The sequence below is a fragment of the Cordyceps javanica genome, chromosome 4, assembly GCF_051103115.1.
Source record: "Cordyceps javanica chromosome 4, complete sequence".
Taxonomy (NCBI): Eukaryota; Fungi; Ascomycota; class Sordariomycetes; order Hypocreales; family Cordycipitaceae; genus Cordyceps; species Cordyceps javanica.
In genome coordinates this window covers 3,876,637-3,894,437 of record NC_139298.1, presented here as the reverse complement: position 1 = coordinate 3,894,437, position 17,801 = coordinate 3,876,637, and the positions used below count along the sequence as shown (strand labels likewise).

Genomic DNA, 17,801 nt, shown 5'->3' with positions numbered 1-17,801 from the left:
AAGCAACGCTGACTGTATTTCTTTGCTTGCATCACTTCAAGAACTTACCAAAATCGGCACCGACAACGCTATCATGTCGCGCCAAATTAACCAGCCGTCGAATCAGATCAAGCTGACCAATGTGTCGCTCGTGCGCCTAAAAAAGGGCAAGAAGCGCTTCGAGATTGCATGCTACAAGAATAAGGTCCTCGAGTGGCGCTCTGGTATCGAGACGGACCTCGATAACGTGTTGCAGATTCCCAACGTCTTCCTCAACGTTTCCAAGGGCCAAACCGCGCCCAAGGAGGACCTAGAGAAGGCATTCGGAAAGAAGATGACGACAGACGACATTATCCTCGAGATTCTGAAAAAGGGCGAACAGCAAGTCGGCGAGAAGGAGCGTGCGGCACAACTTGAGCGTATAAACAACGAAGTGATAAGCATCGTGGCGAGCAAGCTGGTCGATCCGCGGACGAAAAGGGTCTACACGTCGGGCATGATCGAAAAGGCACTGGACATGCTAAGCTCACAGGCGCACTCGTCTGATAACAAGGAAAAGGCGGACAAAGGCAGCGCCGCGGGGACGCCGGCGACGGGTGAGGACGGCGAGGCGAAGCTAAGGCCCAAGGAGAAGGAGCACAGCTGGACGGGTGTGTCGACAACCAAGAGCGCCAAGAGTCAGGCACTCGAAGCCATGAAGGCGCTGATCGCGCACCAGCCGATCCCCGTGGCGCGCGCGCGCATGCGTCTGCGCATCAGCTGCGGCACCAGCGTGCTGAAACAGGCGGCCAAGCAGGCGGCCAAGGAGGAGGGTGGCGAGCAGCAAAAGGGCACGGTCAAGGACAAGATTCTGAGCTACATTGAGCAGGTCGAGACGCAAGACGTCATGGGCACCGAGTGGGAGGTGGTTGGCTTCGTTGAACCGGGGGCGTTTAAGGCCTTGAGTGACTTTATTGGGAACGAAACCAAAGGACAAGGGAGGGTAGAAGTGCTAGACATGGCGGTGACACACGAGGAGTAGATACCAAAAGAAAGCAATAAAAAGTTTTACAGAATGCATGTCTTCAAGGTACTTGCGCGAACCAGGCAGTGGTGTTTTGGAGCTGGTGCGAAGTTGGGACTAGCATACCTGACCAGGACAACATGCTACGTGCGGCTAAGCACTTGTCGGTGAGAGGCACCCGGTATCAATTCGTGAGCAGGCACGGCACATATTGGCAGCACGCACCACAGCAGTTGATTTAATGTTATTTTCATTTTCATGACTCTGATCTAGAGTAGCAGCACCCAATGCCGCATATGCAGGAAAGCACAAACCCTCTGGAAAAGCTGCAAAGGGGAAACCAGCCGTCACGCCAATCCCACCCAAACACGTAGCTGAAATCTTTTTGTTCCACAACGCATACAACTGCGCACAACCACTAACCACCCTTCTTCTTGGAGACACCGACGGTGCGACCACGGCGGCCAGTGGTCTTGGTGTGCTGACCACGGACACGGAGGCCCCAGTAGTGGCGGAGACCACGGTGAGCGCGGATCTTCTTGAGGCGCTCGAGATCGTCACGGAGCTTCGAGTCGACACCGTTGGCGAGGATCTGCGAGTCCTTGCCGTCGACAATGTCGCGCTGTCTGTTGAGGAACCACGAGGGAATCTTGTACTGGGTAGGGTTCTGGATGATGGTGACGATACGCTCAAGCTCTTCGGAGGTGAGCTCACCAGCGCTATGAGTTTTGTTAGTTTCCTGTAGTATAGAGCATTGAGCTGGCCTGCGAAGCGACCAGTGCTCTGATTGGTTGGAGCATACCGCTTGTTCAGGTCGACATCGGCCTTCTTGCAGACAAGGTTGGAGTAACGACGACCGACACCCTTGATCTTGGTGAGGGCGTACATCACCTTTTGCTTGCCATCGACGTTGGTGTTTAACAGACGCAGAATCTAGGCAATTGTTAGCGCTGGGTTCTCACGGATCCATCAGTCCCTGTGACAATTTGTCTGCCAGCGAATCCAATGCATTGCTTGTTGTCGATTGCCATGTATCCCAGATTCTGATAAGTAGTTCCTTCTCTTGAACATCGACGGTCGAATATTGAAGTTTGATGCTTGACAAAATCGGCGACAAGCAAAGCGATTGGATCGGCGAGGCAGACTTGTAGTCTTGCAGGCATTCGAGCTGAAAGAACTTACGAACTGGAAGTTCGACTTCTCTCCCGACACGAGCGACATGATGGGCAACGTGTTATTGCCGTGTGTGCTCGAGAAAGGTTGTCGGTGGTGATTCGCTTGGGAAGGGAAGAAGAGAGTAGACGCACTGGGGGGCTTCGCTTAACGAGATGGATTTTTTCGGGCCTGTGGGGGCTCGAGTAGGGCTCAGAGTTGCAGGTGGTGATTTTGTGGCTCACGTGCTCTAACACGTGATAGCTCCGAGGGCAAACATGCAAGGTTGCTCCCTAGCGAGATCAGAAGGGAATTGGCGCTAGCCTGGATTTGGTAAGAGGGGGGACGTTAATAATTTTCTGCCGCCACCTTTGTCCGGCTTGGGACAGGGCGGGACAGGCAGGGTCTTATGCCGCTGCGATTTCGACTCAATCCACGACTGCTACGAGAAATGTCGCACGCGAACCGACGGTACGATTCTACAAGTTCACACAATGTCGAACCTGCGCATTCTCCTCATCGGAAACGGTGGTCGTGAGCACGCCCTCGCTTGGAAACTCAGCCAATCTGCCCGTGTTGAATCCATCTTTGCCGTTCCTGGCAATGGTGGCACCGCTACGTGCCCCAAGGTTTCCAATGTAACCTCTGTCCCTGCCGACGACTTTGCTGCTCTCGTCAAGTTTGCGCAGTCGAATGGCGTCAACCTTGTCGTTCCCGGTCCCGAAGCTCCTCTCGTCGACGGTGTTGAGGGCTTCTTCCGCGCCGCCGGCATCCCATGCTTCGGCCCCTCCAAGGAAGCTGCCCGCCTTGAGGGCAGCAAGACCTACTCCAAGGACTTTATGAAAAAGTACAACGTTCCTACTGCCGCCTACGAGAACTTCTCCGACTTTGACAAGGCTGTTTCATATATTGACAGCATCAACCACGATGTAGTCATCAAGGCCACTGGTCTCGCTGCTGGCAAGGGTGTCATTATCCCTCAGACCAAGGACGAGGCCAAAGCTGCTCTTAAGCAGATAATGGTCGACAAGGAGTTCGGCTCCGCCGGCAGCGAGGTTGTTATCGAGGAGCTACTGCTCGGCGATGAGCTCAGCGTTCTTACTTTCTGCGACGGCTACTCCATCCGTTCGCTACCCCTAGCCCAAGATCACAAGCGCATCTTTGACGGCGACCAAGGCCCCAACACTGGTGGTATGGGCTGCTATGCTCCCACCAACATTGCCACCAAGGAGCTCGTTGAGCGCATAGACAAGGAGATTCTCGAGCCCACAATCCTGGGTATGCGCAGAGAGCAGCAGCCCTTTCGCGGTGTGCTCTTTACTGGTCTGATGATCACCGCCACGGGACCCAAGGTGCTCGAGTACAATGTTAGATTTGGTGACCCCGAGACACAGACCGTTCTCCCTCTGCTCTCTCCCGAGACTGATCTCGCTGAGATCATGCTTGCGTGCACAGGTGGCTACCTGGACAATTGCAACATTACTATTCTGGACAAATTTAGCGCCACCGTCGTGCTCGCCGCCGGAGGCTATCCCGGATCATATGCCAAGGGGACACCTATGGCCGTCACTGAGCCTCCTGCCGGCAGCACCATCTTCCACGCCGGCACAAAGCTCGATGGCCAACAGCTCCAGACCTCGGGTGGTCGCGTCATCGCCATCAACTCGGTCGGGGACTCGCTTCGCAGTGCTGTTGACGCCTCCTACGCCGCTCTGGCCGCCAATGTCATTCAGTTTGAGGGCATGTTCTTCCGCAAAGACATTGCTCATCGTGCTTTCCGTGCTGCCAACAAGGAATCCATGACCTATGCGCAGGCTGGTGTTGATATCCAGGCTGGCAACGATTTCGTCGAAAAGATTAAGAAGGCAGTGGCCAGTACGAAGCGCCCTGGCGCCGATGCTGAGATCGGTGGATTTGGTGGCGAAGTTGACTTGTCTGCTGCAGGCTACCCCAACGCTCCCGTCATCGTTGGCGCGATTGATGGTGTTGGCACCAAGCTGATGATTGCCCAAAATATGAAGAAGCACGACACCGTTGGTATCGACTTAGTCGCCATGAACGTCAACGATCTTATCGTTCAGGGCGCGACTCCTCTCATGTTCCTGGACTACTATGGCTGCAGCAAGCTGGATCTTGCATCGGCCGCCGCATTCGTCGAGGGCGTCGCGGACGGCTGTAGACAGGCCGGCTGTGCCCTGGTCGGTGGTGAGACGGCCGAAATGCCTGGCATGTACCAAGGTGAAGACTACGATGCTGCCGGATGTGCCGTCGGCGCCGTCACGGAGGATGCGCGACTTCCTAAACTGACAGCGATGGTGGAGGGAGATATTCTCCTCGGTCTCGGTTCAAACGGAGTCCACTCCAACGGCTTCTCCCTAGTGCGCCGCATTGTCCAAAGTGCTAGTCTAGGCTATACGGACGCGGCCCCCTGGGACCAGAGCAAGAGTGTCGGCGAGTCACTGCTGACACCTACCCGCATCTACGTCAAGACCTTGCTGCCCGTTCTGAAGGACATCAAGGGCCTGGCCCACATTACCGGCGGCGGCCTCCTCGAGAATGTGCCCCGAATGCTCCCCGAGTCGCTCACTGCCGAGATCAACTACGGCTCGTGGCAGATGCCTGCCGTTTTCCAGTGGCTCAAGGCCGCCGGCAACGTCGCGCCGGTGGAGATGTGCCGCACGTTCAACAGCGGCATCGGCATGGTGATTGCTGTGGATGCCAGCAAGGCTTCGGCGGTGGGCGCTGCTCTTGAGAGCGCCGGCGAGACCGTATTCACCCTAGGCCGCTTGGTCAAGCGCACAGAAGGCCAGGCTGGCTGTGTTATCCAGAACTTGGAACGTTGGCAGTAGGCCCTGCCTTGCATGAGAGCGGGCCCCGAGCGACCGAAATTTTATACCAGAAAAGCGTAAACATGTTGTGCATTTACTTTGTAGTCGACGAGAAGTAAAATGGGTAGGGAAAGGGTTTTTTATGATTTGCAATGTGGACATGATGGAAGAAGAATCGTTGGGTTCTGGAATAGAAGCTACAAAACGATACTGATGCATTGGAGATTTCTGAGCGATGGCGCGCGGATCATACTTTTGAACTCCATTCAATTCCAAAGTGCATGATTCTCTCGTATACAAAACATTCAGCATCGCTACATATCCATCAGTTGGGGTCATCCCAACTTACAAGGCGATCGCCCTTACCAAAGTTGATGCCTTGCTTGGGTCACGGTACGAGCTGGTTGCCTTGTTTGTTAGGGCTCGAGACCTGTCAAGGCCAGCAAGGGGGCCAGTTTTTGGGACGCGCGCCAGGCGGCGGCGCCCCACGCGACAACTTTTTTCTCCCTCTCAATCCCATCAACAAACTATAGGATTGCTTCGAACGGCGGCGCACGCGAGGGGCAGGAAGGGGGGGGGGGTTCTTAATATGGTTGCGGTCGATGGACGACTCGAAAGCGCCGCGCCGCGCCGCGCCGCGCTTTGTTCAGATCCGAAGCTCAACACTGAGAGAGGGAAGGGGGATCGATACCAGAGATGTTGTTTCCCGATATGGTCAAGGGAGCTCAGTAGCTCTCTGTTTTCGTGACTCTGTCCATCCTCCGCTCTGGGCCCGGGCCTGCCTGGCCGCGTTTTTTTACTGAGCATCGTGGACCAACGGGTAAGGTATTTGTCTCTGTTTTGCACCGCATTCATTTTGCCTGTTTTCTTCCTCATCGTAAAACGACCGTCTTTTGCCATGCTCGATCACGCAAGCAGCCCCCTTCTTCCGGGAAAGGGGCGGCGCTTCTCGATGCGTTGATCTTTTGGAGCCGGATGCTTTTGCGGCTTTTTGCCCGCCAGAGTATGAGACGAGAGCAACATCTCACTAGGCAACGCTTTTTGAGTACGGAACCTTCCAGTGTCTATTCGTTTAGCGTATGAAGGATTTCGTAATTTATCAGTTGTCACATTTTCCCCTCTTCCTCTTCTGCTGTATGTTCCTTCTTTGGTGGACGCAAGGGTGTATTGGTGTGCGGCAATCCCGCCTCAGATGCGTCCATGAATGAGTCCTTTGCTGCAGTAGTGGGCTATGTAGCAGGTAGATGCGTTGCATAATTTGAAAATAGACTTTTGAATGAGTCTGCATGTGGAATGGTGGCCGTGTGGCACGCCGGCAGGTCTGCAATACCACGCCGTTGGTGCTACTCACGGGTAGCTGGACTTGGGAAGGTTGAAAGGCTGTTACAAGGCTGAGGATTCCCGATGCGGCGGCACCTACACGTCTCCATGCGACTGGTGCTGTCATGAGTTTTCCGTCATACACAATTCACTTAAATACCGAGGAACTTCTTGGTCAAATTAAATTGGAAGACTGCCGCAAGGCAGTATGTCTGCTGCGCAAGGTATAATCTACCCCAAATGCCGCTCCATGCATGTATAAAACGCCCTGGAAATCGTGAAAAATATCATGATCATGACAGGAAAACAAAACAAAAGCAAAAAGCAAAAAAAAAAAAAAAACAATCATCTGTTCGCCTGTTTGAAAGAGGCACTGATCAGAGCGCTTCCAATCAGTGCAGTATCCGAAACCATAATTACCGAATCTGCCAGGGAAACCTTCCCGAACAGGAAATGAAACATGTCTAGCCCATGTATATACATGTAGTCTGCTGTGCCAAGCAGGGTTGTACAAACAAGAAACCTGATGGTGAAGAAAAAAAAGCAATATACAGCCCGTGTTTCTGTATAGTTTGATGTGTTTGGAGGAGCAATAGCTGTGCTCGTTGTGTGTCTCGTCAAGACGGGGCTGTCGAGGGTAATTGAGCCCAAGAGAGCCGCCAGGAAGCATGCGTCAGGTCGGTCGAGCCACAATTACTCATCCCGCGAAGAGTCGGTAGCGGAGGAGGCATTGGAAAAGGAGGTGGTGCTGCCGCGGCTGAGAGGGTCGTCGAGGTCTAGGGAGCCGCGGCGGGTGCAGCAGGGGCTGACACCGACGAAGCTCATGGTCTCAATCTGGGCCGGGTCGGAGGCGCCAAAGGTCATGCTGAAGTGGGAGAGCATCTCCTGGTGGCGGATGTTTTGCGTTGTGAGGGGACGGTCGCGGGGGTGAGTGCGGCGGCGGCTGCTCTGAGCGGCGGCCTTGCGGTCGCGCTTCTCGGCGCGCTCCTTTTCCCTTTCCTTGCTGTCCTGGGAGGAGGATCCAAAGGTGAGGACACGGGCGAGGCGGGATGATGTCTTCTCGAGTTGGGGCCCGTCGTGGGAGCTCTGGCTGGTGTTGCTGGTTGTAGTGGTTGTAGTGGTAGTGGTGTTGGACTCGGTCTGAGAGATGGTGTCGGAGGCCTCGGACTTGCGGAGGGCGCGACGGACGCGATCGCGGATAGCCATGGTTACGGAGGATAAGAGAGAAAGAGTTGAAGGTTAAGTATGGCGAGGAGCGAGAAATGTGACGGGAGGTGATAGTGGTGGTGGTGGTGGTTGCGGAGCGGGTTTTAGACGGAAGAGGGATTGGCTGGTGTGGCGGGCGGTTTTGCGCTGGTGGGCGGCGGATTGGCAGGTTCAGTTGCTGTAGTGGGAAGGGGGCTGCTGATCTGCAAGGCGGAAAAAAGGAACACGGTTGGGCGTGTACAACGGCTTTCGGTGTTGAGAGAGAAGAAGAGAGCGCTGTAGAAAGAGGTAGGGGGGCACCGTGGGCAGCGTTGAATATGACGAAAGCAAGTAAGAAGAGTAAGCGACTCAGGAAGAGATGGGAGATGGAGATGGAGACGGAGACGGAAGGGTGGCAGGGAAAAAAAAGAGGTTCTTGAACCGGATGGAGGAGTTGGCTTGATGAAGAAGGAGATGGTGGAGTGCGGAGTAATTAATGTATGGGAAGAAAGAGGAAGCGTCGTATCTGGAGCGGCTTTTTTTTTTAAAAAAAAATTGAATAAAAAGAAAAAGAAAAGGTCGGCGCAACCAGTTAGTTTGGTATCAACTAACTACCCAGTACCCGGTGCCCAGCTACCTAACCAAGTTCCAGGGACTGCCAAGAACTTGCCGCCGCCGCCGCCGGCTTTGGCTCAGTCACCCAGGTATCCAGGCAGGCTGCCCACGGGGTTTTCGTTGGGTTGCGTCCGGGGCTCCCGCATTCGGCAAAAGCCACCAAGTACTACTTACCAGTAGCACTACTGAGTAAGGTACGGATTAAGTACAGAGGCCCGGAAGTGGCTGGCTTGGTGCGGGTGGGGCGAACCTATCAACGACGTCTTTTTCTGTCGTGCGCATGAGTGGTCTTTGGTTCTTATGTTTCTTCCTTTTCTTCGTGCACTTCTCAGGGCTTGTAATCCTCCTCCAAGAGTACCCCAAGGTACCTGGCTAGATACAACACGTCGTGGAGGCGTGGACGATGCGCTAGAAGTTGGAGAACAAGAGGGAAAACTAGCAACAAAGTCCAAGTTGTAAAAATAGCCTTCTTCCAGTCTCACGCATAGGTACTGAGGTACTCAGTACTTGCACCACCACTACCCCTGCAACACAGCCTTGATGGAGGGTTACAGCGGCCAAATCCGCTCGCAGCCTGGGCTGACCAGAGTACCAAGGTCCTACTTCGTACTTGCAGTACTCACGGATACAATACCTTAGTAGGTACGTAGGTGGGTACTGTAGGTACTACCTTAGTACCTTACTTACCTTACTCAGTAAGGTAATCCGTACAAGGCCCTCAGCTGCCTACCACAGACACGGTCTCAGTGGGCTGTCGCCCCATCCGTTGTCCACTCCCTCCCTCCCTCCTTGTGCATTGTGCGCGCTTTTTTTCCCCTTGTCCCTTGATGAATGGAAATCAAGGCAATCGCCGCAATGCAACACAACTCCCCGCATCAGATGAATGCCCTGTGACATCACAATCTTGGCTTCCTCTCAACTCCCAACGCAAAAGAATTCAAGCGCTAGAAAACGAAGCGCGCCGATGCGACCATCTCTCCGATATGCTGATGATGCCGTTTAGTCGTCCATCTCCGCCGCCCACATCTCAATACAACCCCCCCATTCCAGATTTTCTAGAATCCCGGGTTCCAGAAGAGCCCGCTGCCCTCCACAATTCCCCCAACGCGCAGAACGGTGGCTCCGGCTTCTCCGGCACTCCGGGTCTCTTTCTGCTGACCTCGACCACTGAGAATGCGTGCCCTGCTTTTTCTCCCCCTCTTCGCCGTGGCCAAAAGACGTCATGCCTACCTCGATACCGGCTTCCCTCTCGTGGGCACAAGTGACCCAGAGACTCCGCCAAGCAAGGCGGCGCTGGAGGCACCAGAGGGACTTTTGCGCCGCGGCGCTCGCTGGGCCACTTCAACGCACTTGGTCGAGGTAACGACCGAGGGGTACTTTTGCGTTAGCTGAGTGAGGCTGACGCTTCCAGGTCTCGTTCCTCCTCGTTCCTGGCAGTGCTAGTCGTCACACCAGTGCCTGGTACCGGCCCTTTTTACAGCGCCGTGGCACGCCAAGTACAGTTCCCATTACACAATCGCGTCGCCGCCTCCATTCTGCTTGTACGGGTCGTGTTTATGCTGGTGCTCCTAGTGCACACGAATCTACTCGACCGCAACTCCGTTTTACCACACTCGCCGTCTTGGATGTACATTCCACGTTTGCCAATACGCCTAGCCATTGCAAACCCATACTCCGCAAGTTGTGCCGGGTTCGCCGCGATCTCCGTCATCGCGGCAGAAGCATCTCACTGTCCCAAGGGGAAAGAAAGGGAAAGAAAGAAAAATCGAAAATGAGAAATACTGAGTAGCAAGTGTCGGTCAGTGTCGGTCAGTGTCGGACGCCATCGACGCGCCTCGACTCAGATCGCACCACCCACGCCTGTTTCAACGCACCGACCCATCATCAACCATGTCGGGGACGGCACTCTCAATGCTAGACAAGCGTCCAGACAGGGCCTCGACAGCCTCTTGCAGCCAGGCTGCCAGGCAGCAAGTTTTCCCTTTGAGATCGGCGGTTATTCATTCGCCGTTTACCGTTATCCGTTATCACACCTGTCGCCACGCTAGTTACTACGTTACCTGAGTCTAGAAGCGTGCGGCGACACCCGAAGAATTCGGCCGAGCCAGCACCACTCCCGTTCCGTGCAGTTGATCGACACAACACCGATGCAAGAAATTTTTTCTTCTTCCCAACTGGCGTTGGACATTGTTCCATCTGTAGAATTTCAAGCCACCAAGCCCTCTGCCCTTACCCAATTACCGTAAACCATGCAAGCCATAAAAGCCCAGACCCCTGTTCGACGGGGGTCCGCGTGGTGGCGACACTTGATGGTCAAATCGTTGTTGCCGATCCTGACCACCCCGGAGTTGACGACTGCATCAACGCGCCTAGCGATACAGTCAGAATCGTAAAAAGCAAGCTTGTTTTTTTTTTATCACGTTGCAAGTCAAGAGTACTGGTCTACGGAAAATGCCATGTCCTTAGTACAACTGTAGAGGCGCGTTGCGTACCGTGTACCTACTATTTAACTACCCCTACTACCTTATCTAGCCTACGTACTTAGCCGCTGGAAATCTGTGCAATAAATCGAGGACCCTGGTGGGGCGAAGTAACTACTGGTGGTCAACTAACTAATAGAAACTGGCCTGTATGCTCTAGAGGTCCCTTTAATTCGACAAGCTGTTGGAACAAACCTTCTGGAACGTCCTGAGAATGTCACCAGTCAGACGCATAGAATCTAGAATCTCTTCCTGATTGATTTAATCATTCAGGTATTTGCCAGTGTCGAGTCGGGAGCAGCTGCGGCCCACGGTGGACTGTATCAGGCCATTTTGTATACACATGATGTGCGCTGTAAGCATCTTGGTTATTTTTTCTTTCAATAACGAATCTTTTTTAAATTTTTGCCTCGTCTGTTATTGCTCGCTCGATCTCGCCTGTCTTTTTGCTCGATTTTCTCACCTTTCCTTCCTTCATTCCTTCCTTCTTCCTCACCTTATTAATTCTTCGCTACACAAGCCCTCGTTATTAAATATCCAGTATATTATATAGAGTGCTTATCGATGGACATTATTCTATCGTCTGCCTGGCTGCAGTGGCCGCGCTCACACCTCGCATTCCATAATTCCCATTCTGGGATTCTATCAAAGCTTTATACCCATTCGTGCAGATATGCTGATATTTATCTCGCCGTACTGAATGCATATCCTTGCTTGGTCTCGGTGTAAGCTGTACACAAAAATACAAAGTGCGTCCGCGTAGCCAACCATAGGTCACTCTTTTTCGGCAAGGCGCAAGCGTTTGCATCATCTGGGCACTGCGCCGGGCCTCTTGCCAACCTCTCCTTTTCTGCGCTGCTTCAACCTACCTCGCAGACCATCGACGCCGATGATCAGGCTCCTCAACACCACTCTCGTCATTCAATCACAACGTTCCGATTTCGAACCTCTGGCAACCACTGATCCCATTCTCGACCGTGGTCCAGGGCGCAACCGCACGAATCACAAGCATTCCGTTGCCAAAAGCATCTCGGCCTATAAGTGTAAAATACGCCGGGCGTCACGGTATCTCTACAAGAGGCAATACTAAATGACTAAAAGCCTTTGCGCAGTGGCCACGAGTCTGGGCTATCAAGGTGCAAGGTCAATGGACGGCCTGGAAAAGGAAAATGTTTTTTTCTCTTCCTTGCGGAGCTGATCTGAGTCCAAGAAGCATCAATCATTGCGAGCCGACCAAGGCTGACGGCAAGGCTAGCCCCGGACCGCTCAAGATGCCCCCGCCTTATTACGACAGGGATAACACCAGACGCCAGCTCACTCGATTGATCCTGCGTTGCTTTTGGTAGCGAACCCTTTTTCCTACCGCAAATTCCGCCATATTACTCCTTTATGTTTCGCAATGAGGGCTTCTGTGGCAGCTTTCGTATTGACTTTGACAGTCACGACCACCGCCGCCACTGAAGATTGCCAATGCGTATGTCCCGAATGTAGAGCCTGATGAGACCAGGATTTCCCAAGATGCTGACTGCGGCCATACAGTGTACCGAATTATTACACCAGGATTCGCTGCGCAGCAAGGTATTCATGCCTGGTAGCGCTGTCTACAACACCCAACTCAAGTCATACTATTCTGCCAACGCGGCCCAGCATGCTTGGTGTATGGTGCTGCCCGAGTCTACGATGGATGTGCAAGCGCTTGCTCGCATCATCAGCCAGCGCCAGTGCCCCTTTGGCATCCGTGCAGGTGGCCACTCGACATGGAAGGGCTCAAACGGTGTCATGGACGGCGTCACCGTCGACTTCAGCCGTATGAACTCGACGACGTATGATCGGGAAACAGGGATCGCCTCGACCGAACCCGGCGCACGATGGGGATCTGTATATGAGGCTCTACACCCGCACAATGTTACTGTAGTGGGCGCGCGTACATCTGTCGTTGGCGTCGGCGGCTTCACCACCGGTGCTGGTGTATGTGCATCGTTCTTGTGCAGCCAGGGCGTCGCTGACCAGGATTGTAGTATTCGTTTCACAGCAACGGCCATGGATTCTCGTGTGACAATGTTGCCAATTGGGAAATTGTTCTGGCCAACGGGACCGTTGTCAACGCCAACGCAAAGGATAACAAAGATCTCTGGAAAGCTCAAAAGGGTGGCTCTGGCAACTTGGGATTCGTCACGCGAATCGACCAAGGTGCGTTTACGGACCAAAATTTTGATCAAATATCAGCTAATTGAGCAGTTACGATCCCTGGCAACCGTCTTTGGGGCGGCTTTACGCAGTACGATCTCAAAGAGCGCGATAGTGTCTTCAATGCCTACGTCAACTTTGTCGACAACACCGAGGACGGCTCGCCGGATCAAAATATTCTCGCACTACTCTGGGATAACGACGAGGGATTCACCCTTCGCTCTATCCTAACCAATGCCAACGGCGAAGCTAACCGCACCTCTTTCAGGGAGTACTTGTCCATTCCCAATATTGGCAGCACCTTGACATCCGGCCCAGAAAAGGACATTATTCCGCAATTCACTGGCCCTACACCTCTCGGGCTATAGTAAGTTCTCGGAGCTCTTGTCAAGTACGACCCTAACAGCTTCTGCAGCGCCAATTGGTTCACTGCAACTGCAAAGCACAGCTTCAAGTCGCTTGCTGCCATTGACGAGCTGCACCACGCACTCATCCCCGAGCTCCAGGCTGCCGCGCCCAGCGCCACCTTTAGCACCATCATATCGCTGCAGCCGCTGACGCCCGCCATGGTCAAGCACGCAGCCGCCCGCGGCGGAAACGTGCTCGGCCTAGAAGAAGTCGTGGCGGACGGCCCGAAGCTCAGCTGGCTCTTCTCCATTACCGTCGACACCGCGGCGAACCAGGAGGCCATGCTGCCCGTCGCGCAGGCCTTCGTCCACACGGTCAACAAGAAGCAGCGCGACATGGGCACCTACGTTTCCTGGATCTACCTCAACTACGCATGGCGCGACGAGCAGCCGTTCCCTCACTACGGCGCTGAGAACACGGCGCTGCTAGCGGCCGTGTCTGCCGCTTACGACCCGACGGGCGTCTTCCAGAAGCTGCGAAAGACGGGCTTCAAGCTACATGGCCCTCGAGGTGCACAGAATCTAACATGAATTTTAGAGCAGAAAACTGCATGAATGCGCCGCTGAGATTTTTCTCGGATGGGAAAGTGGGTGAAGATGAACCGCAAAAACAAGAACATTATGGATGACGAATGCAATACGTTTGGTGTGCACGATGTAGACTGCCGCCCCTCGGACGATAGATGCCGTGGCGGTCCTAGACCCGAACCATGGTATGTATGAGGGCAATACCATTGCAACTTCATAGGTTGTTGAGTCGACGCCATGGCACCACTGGTGGCGCCCCCAGTTTCGCCACGGCATTATCGCTGCCGGACCGGGTCCTTCTTTGATGATATGTACCCCGGCGGCAATTGCAGCAGATTACGACATTTCAGCGCAAGTAATGCTTCTTCGGAGATTTATGTCGGAACCGACATGGATCTTTAGAGTGAATGAACAGCAGCGACTTTATCATTGGTTGCGTACTCCTTCTGCCCAGTGCTCATTGGTCCCGACGCGCGTCAAGATTGACAACGGCGGAGGGCCCCACGAAAGCGTATGGATCAGCAGTCTCGGATGCACCCCTCGCGCGTGGCCAAGCTATTTTAGGTTTTCGAATGCGTATGTATCAGTACATACTTGCGCGCGCTATCCGCCTACTTTTGGTGACCGCTTGATTGATTTAGCGACTGCCACCTGGTTTGACGCGTGGGCGAATGACCAAGCTTTCGAAGCAGACTGGTGTACGACCAATACACGGGAAGGGGGGCGTGAGTAGTTCGGTTTACAAGATGCCGTTATCCGCACAACCGGCCCCCTTGGTTCCCACCGAGGAGTCTGTGCTTGCGTAACGCTTTTTGCGTAGAAGAGTAGAAGAGATAAGATGAGTTCTCAATGCTGTTCACCCCACCGATAAAACGGCCGAGTGGGAAAAAATGTTGCCTTATTAGTACGCTGAGTCGCTCGCGTGCTGCACCTTGGACCACGTCATTGTCAAAGGGGCAACTGGTTTCGATTTCGCCTATATCCTCATCGGAGACACCAGGATAGATCCTTGGCCCCTCACCGAAACACAGCAGAAGAGTTGCTTTCCAATTCCTTTGTATCACCGGCATACTGCTCGAGCAGGCAGTTTGGAAGACATAGGAAAAAGACTTGCTCTGTTTGCCCAAAGCCGCTGTCGTCCGCGCCGGATCGTTTGGCGCACTTGGCTCACGACCGTCCTCGGGCCAAAGCTATGTGCTTTTTCGAGCCTGCAAGGGTTTGTGCCATTGTGTGCAGCGCTGCGGTCTTTCTCTGGGACTGAGACTTGAAAATCGTTCGAAACACGATCGTCACGCTGCCATTCGATGGGTCCTCACAGCATATTGCATAGTGGTGTCCTGTTGCGCTTCGTTTCTCAGAGAGTATTGCGCACAGCGCCACGCCTCATCGTGCAAGTCGCAATCTGTCTTGTCCTTATCTACTGCCTGGCGAATTTTGCGCCGACAACGCTGCTTGGGCACCGTCATGGCAGCTTGCTGCTCTGGGGTGGGCGGATCGACCCGTCGATCACCAGATCGACAGAGGATGTGCGTGTTGTGGTCTTTGGATCGCAAGATATCATGGGGAGCGCCGTGTCAAGCTCAGATTCATCGAGATCGTCATGGACCCTGCAGCTTTGTAAAGCGGTATAGAACCCCATTGTGGAACTGGAATGAGGCACAGACTGACATCTGGCACAGCTCGGCTGCACGTCATATCGCTCTCTGGTACCGCCGGCAAATGCGCCGCCCGCATTAACGTCGAACCACTTATACCAAACCTCCATCGACGAGTTCCTGTTGTCTGTGGAAGGAGCAGATCTACTGGAATCTCCGGCTTCCGATTACGAATTCATCAGATCACAGTATCCCATTCCGACGACACCCGACCTTACGGCACAGGTGAGAAAGTTTCTTTCGATACCGCCAGAGAGAACCCGGTCGCGAAGCACGATTTGGGTATTCACATTCGGAACATGGGAGGTGTGGAATCTGGCCGCTCTACCAACCGTGACGGCCAACGATCTTTTAGACAGCATGGTGGAGCACATCTTTCAACAGGCTGAGCTCCTCTATCTCAAAGCGTTGAACCCGCGGTCCATTGCCTTTTCTAATTTCTGGGCGGACATGGACCCATCAGACATGCAGGCACTCATGGCACCAAGCGCCCCCCAAAAGATTGATGAGCGGGCGCTAGAGACGTTCCGAATACTCATTCCGAAGCTCTTTGACATGACCCTGGCACCGGTCTGGCATACACGCCCCGTGCCACCGTATCCTCATACAAGAGCGGAACATATGCGCAACGCCATGGCCCTGACGCAACGCTGGAACGAGCAGGTCGAGAGGCGCATGGTGCAGTGGCGGAACAAGGCGCGGTCGAAGCCGGATGGCGTGGAAAATGAACATGTATTGAACACGAGCGACATGCCCACCAGCGAGTCCGCCATCGAAGAGTTTGTGGCGACCTTGCCCGAGGGTATGCTCCCGCAAGGAGAGGAAATGCCCAACTTGGCGTTTGCGCCGTACCCCAAGCGAATGGGCTCGCAACTGTCCTCGACCGTGGCCGGGATGACTGAACTCATGATGAATGTGGACATGAGGCGAAGCGGCGCGCGCGATTCATCCGGAGATGGAGCGGTGGCGGCCAACGCTTCACTGCTATTTACGAATGCCAGGGAACCATGCTTTGCGAGTACGATAGATATGCCTGGGCTACAGGGACAGCGCGATCGGATTGCGTGCGACGCAGTTGATGAGTACCTGTTTCACGATGTTTCCACAATGAGCCAGCGGGCTGTTGACGATGTCGCGTCCAGGACAGCAAAGCACGTTTTGGATACTCTCTTTCCGCCTGTGCGAAGATGACCCTTGTCAAAAGGGCCTTAGCAAATGCGCATCGATGCACGCAAACCCTAGGCCCAAAGTGTTGGTAGATCAAATTTCAGAAGGAAATAAAAGCTGCCGAATCTTGGCTACACCCATGAGGTCTCCCTCGACGGTCCCAGCCAACTCTTTGTCAACCCAGCCCCGAGTGTAGCCGCCTCCAAAGTCCGTGATCCAAGCATTGTTGCTCCTGTCAATGAGTACATTTTCCGACTTGACGTCTCCCCACACGATGCCCGCAGCGTGCAGGGCTTTTACACCGTCCTCCAGCTGCTGCATCCAGGCCCGTCGTACGTGCTGTGGCGGGTCGTCGGCATCGTCGGGTACGATTCGGCAGGACAGGGAGACGTCGCCGCAGTCGATATAGGACAGCAGAATCCCGAGAACAAAATCGCCGTCATCCATGACAACACCGTGGACACGACCAATGTTCAACTCTAGGTTGTCAAGGCCGGCATCAGCGATGGCTTTGTACGTTTTCAGTTCCCGGATGGCTTCGGCGGTGGAATGGCAGCGCTTGAAGAAACATTCCGCGGTTCCATTCCTGATCATCACTCTTCTGGGTTCTTTGTAGAGGGCCTCCTCGGGATTCTCAAAGACTGGACATATCCCAACTGGGTCATAAAGCACGGTCCACGTCTCCAGCTCATCGAGAAAGTCATCTTCGAAACGGGTAGTGGACGGTAAGAGCGGTCTACCGGCGGCGACGATGCGACGCGGCGAGAGCTCCTCATCGATGACGTATGTGTGGAAGACGAAAAATTCAGGAAAGAGACTATTCTGGAGTGATGTACTGATCTCGCTCGGCTCTCCTGCAACGGGAGGCGCGAGATCCGTCAAGAGCTGCAGATACGGGGACATGACCCAATCAAAGACATCGGTATCGTGGAGATTGCCGATAACCTCCTCACCCGACCAGAGAAGATGAAGGTGGCTCAGATATTTCCGGAACGTGTTGGGGGAGTTTATGAAAAAGGCGGGCTTCATCTCGATGTAACAGGCTTTTCCGTTGCGACGAACGTGGAAGAGTGCATCTTGGTCCTCTTCCAGAGGGCTGCTCACAATGTAATTCTGAACTGTGTATTTCGGCACGTCTGCCATTGTCAAGGTCAAAATAAAAGATGTGTCCGCGTTTTTTTTTCTTCTTCTTCTTCTCCTTCTTCTCTCTTTTTGCCTTGTTGCACTGGTATCATTGTGAGGCAGGGGAGTGTGCAGACAAAATACGCCGCCAAAGTGCATGCAACAAGGCAGCA

General features: G+C 53.9%; 7 protein-coding genes across 7 annotated transcripts; 4 read left to right on the top strand and 3 right to left on the bottom strand.

Annotated features, from left to right (window-relative positions):
* Positions 1-73: 73 nt before the first annotated feature.
* On the top strand, positions 74-1,000 carry V2A60_007091 (guanine nucleotide exchange factor SDO1; the record flags this gene model as incomplete). The annotated part of the gene is made up of 1 exon (XM_083258380.1): positions 74-1,000. One exon carries the CDS (start codon positions 74-76, stop codon positions 998-1,000), a length of 927 nt encoding a protein of 308 aa, XP_083114506.1.
* A 400-nt stretch (positions 1,001-1,400) lies between these two features.
* On the bottom strand, positions 1,401-2,203 carry V2A60_007090 (40S ribosomal protein uS13; the record flags this gene model as incomplete). Its single annotated transcript, XM_083258379.1, has 3 exons — positions 1,401-1,701; positions 1,785-1,915; positions 2,165-2,203. 3 exons carry the CDS (start codon positions 2,201-2,203, stop codon positions 1,401-1,403), a joined length of 471 nt encoding a protein of 156 aa, XP_083114505.1.
* Positions 2,204-2,628: 425 nt separating this feature from the next.
* On the top strand, positions 2,629-4,983 carry V2A60_007089 (bifunctional aminoimidazole ribotide synthase/glycinamide ribotide synthase; the record flags this gene model as incomplete). The annotated part of the gene is made up of 1 exon (XM_083258378.1): positions 2,629-4,983. One exon carries the CDS (start codon positions 2,629-2,631, stop codon positions 4,981-4,983), a length of 2,355 nt encoding a protein of 784 aa, XP_083114504.1.
* A 1,992-nt stretch (positions 4,984-6,975) lies between these two features.
* V2A60_007088 (uncharacterized protein) lies at positions 6,976-7,488 on the bottom strand (the record flags this gene model as incomplete). The annotated part of the gene is made up of 1 exon (XM_083258377.1): positions 6,976-7,488. One exon carries the CDS (start codon positions 7,486-7,488, stop codon positions 6,976-6,978), a length of 513 nt encoding a protein of 170 aa, XP_083114503.1.
* A 4,473-nt stretch (positions 7,489-11,961) lies between these two features.
* Positions 11,962-13,687, top strand: V2A60_007087 (FAD-binding oxidoreductase; the record flags this gene model as incomplete). Its single annotated transcript, XM_083258376.1, has 5 exons — positions 11,962-12,036; positions 12,102-12,530; positions 12,581-12,752; positions 12,801-13,110; positions 13,165-13,687. The coding sequence occupies 5 exons, from the start codon at positions 11,962-11,964 to the stop codon at positions 13,685-13,687; spliced, it is 1,509 nt and encodes a 502-aa protein (XP_083114502.1).
* Positions 13,688-15,243: 1,556 nt separating this feature from the next.
* On the top strand, positions 15,244-16,530 carry V2A60_007086 (uncharacterized protein; the record flags this gene model as incomplete). Its single annotated transcript, XM_083258375.1, has 2 exons — positions 15,244-15,309; positions 15,364-16,530. 2 exons carry the CDS (start codon positions 15,244-15,246, stop codon positions 16,528-16,530), a joined length of 1,233 nt encoding a protein of 410 aa, XP_083114501.1.
* A 69-nt stretch (positions 16,531-16,599) lies between these two features.
* Positions 16,600-17,649, bottom strand: V2A60_007085 (uncharacterized protein; the record flags this gene model as incomplete). Its single annotated transcript, XM_083258374.1, has 1 exon — positions 16,600-17,649. One exon carries the CDS (start codon positions 17,647-17,649, stop codon positions 16,600-16,602), a length of 1,050 nt encoding a protein of 349 aa, XP_083114500.1.
* Positions 17,650-17,801: the final 152 nt, after the last annotated feature.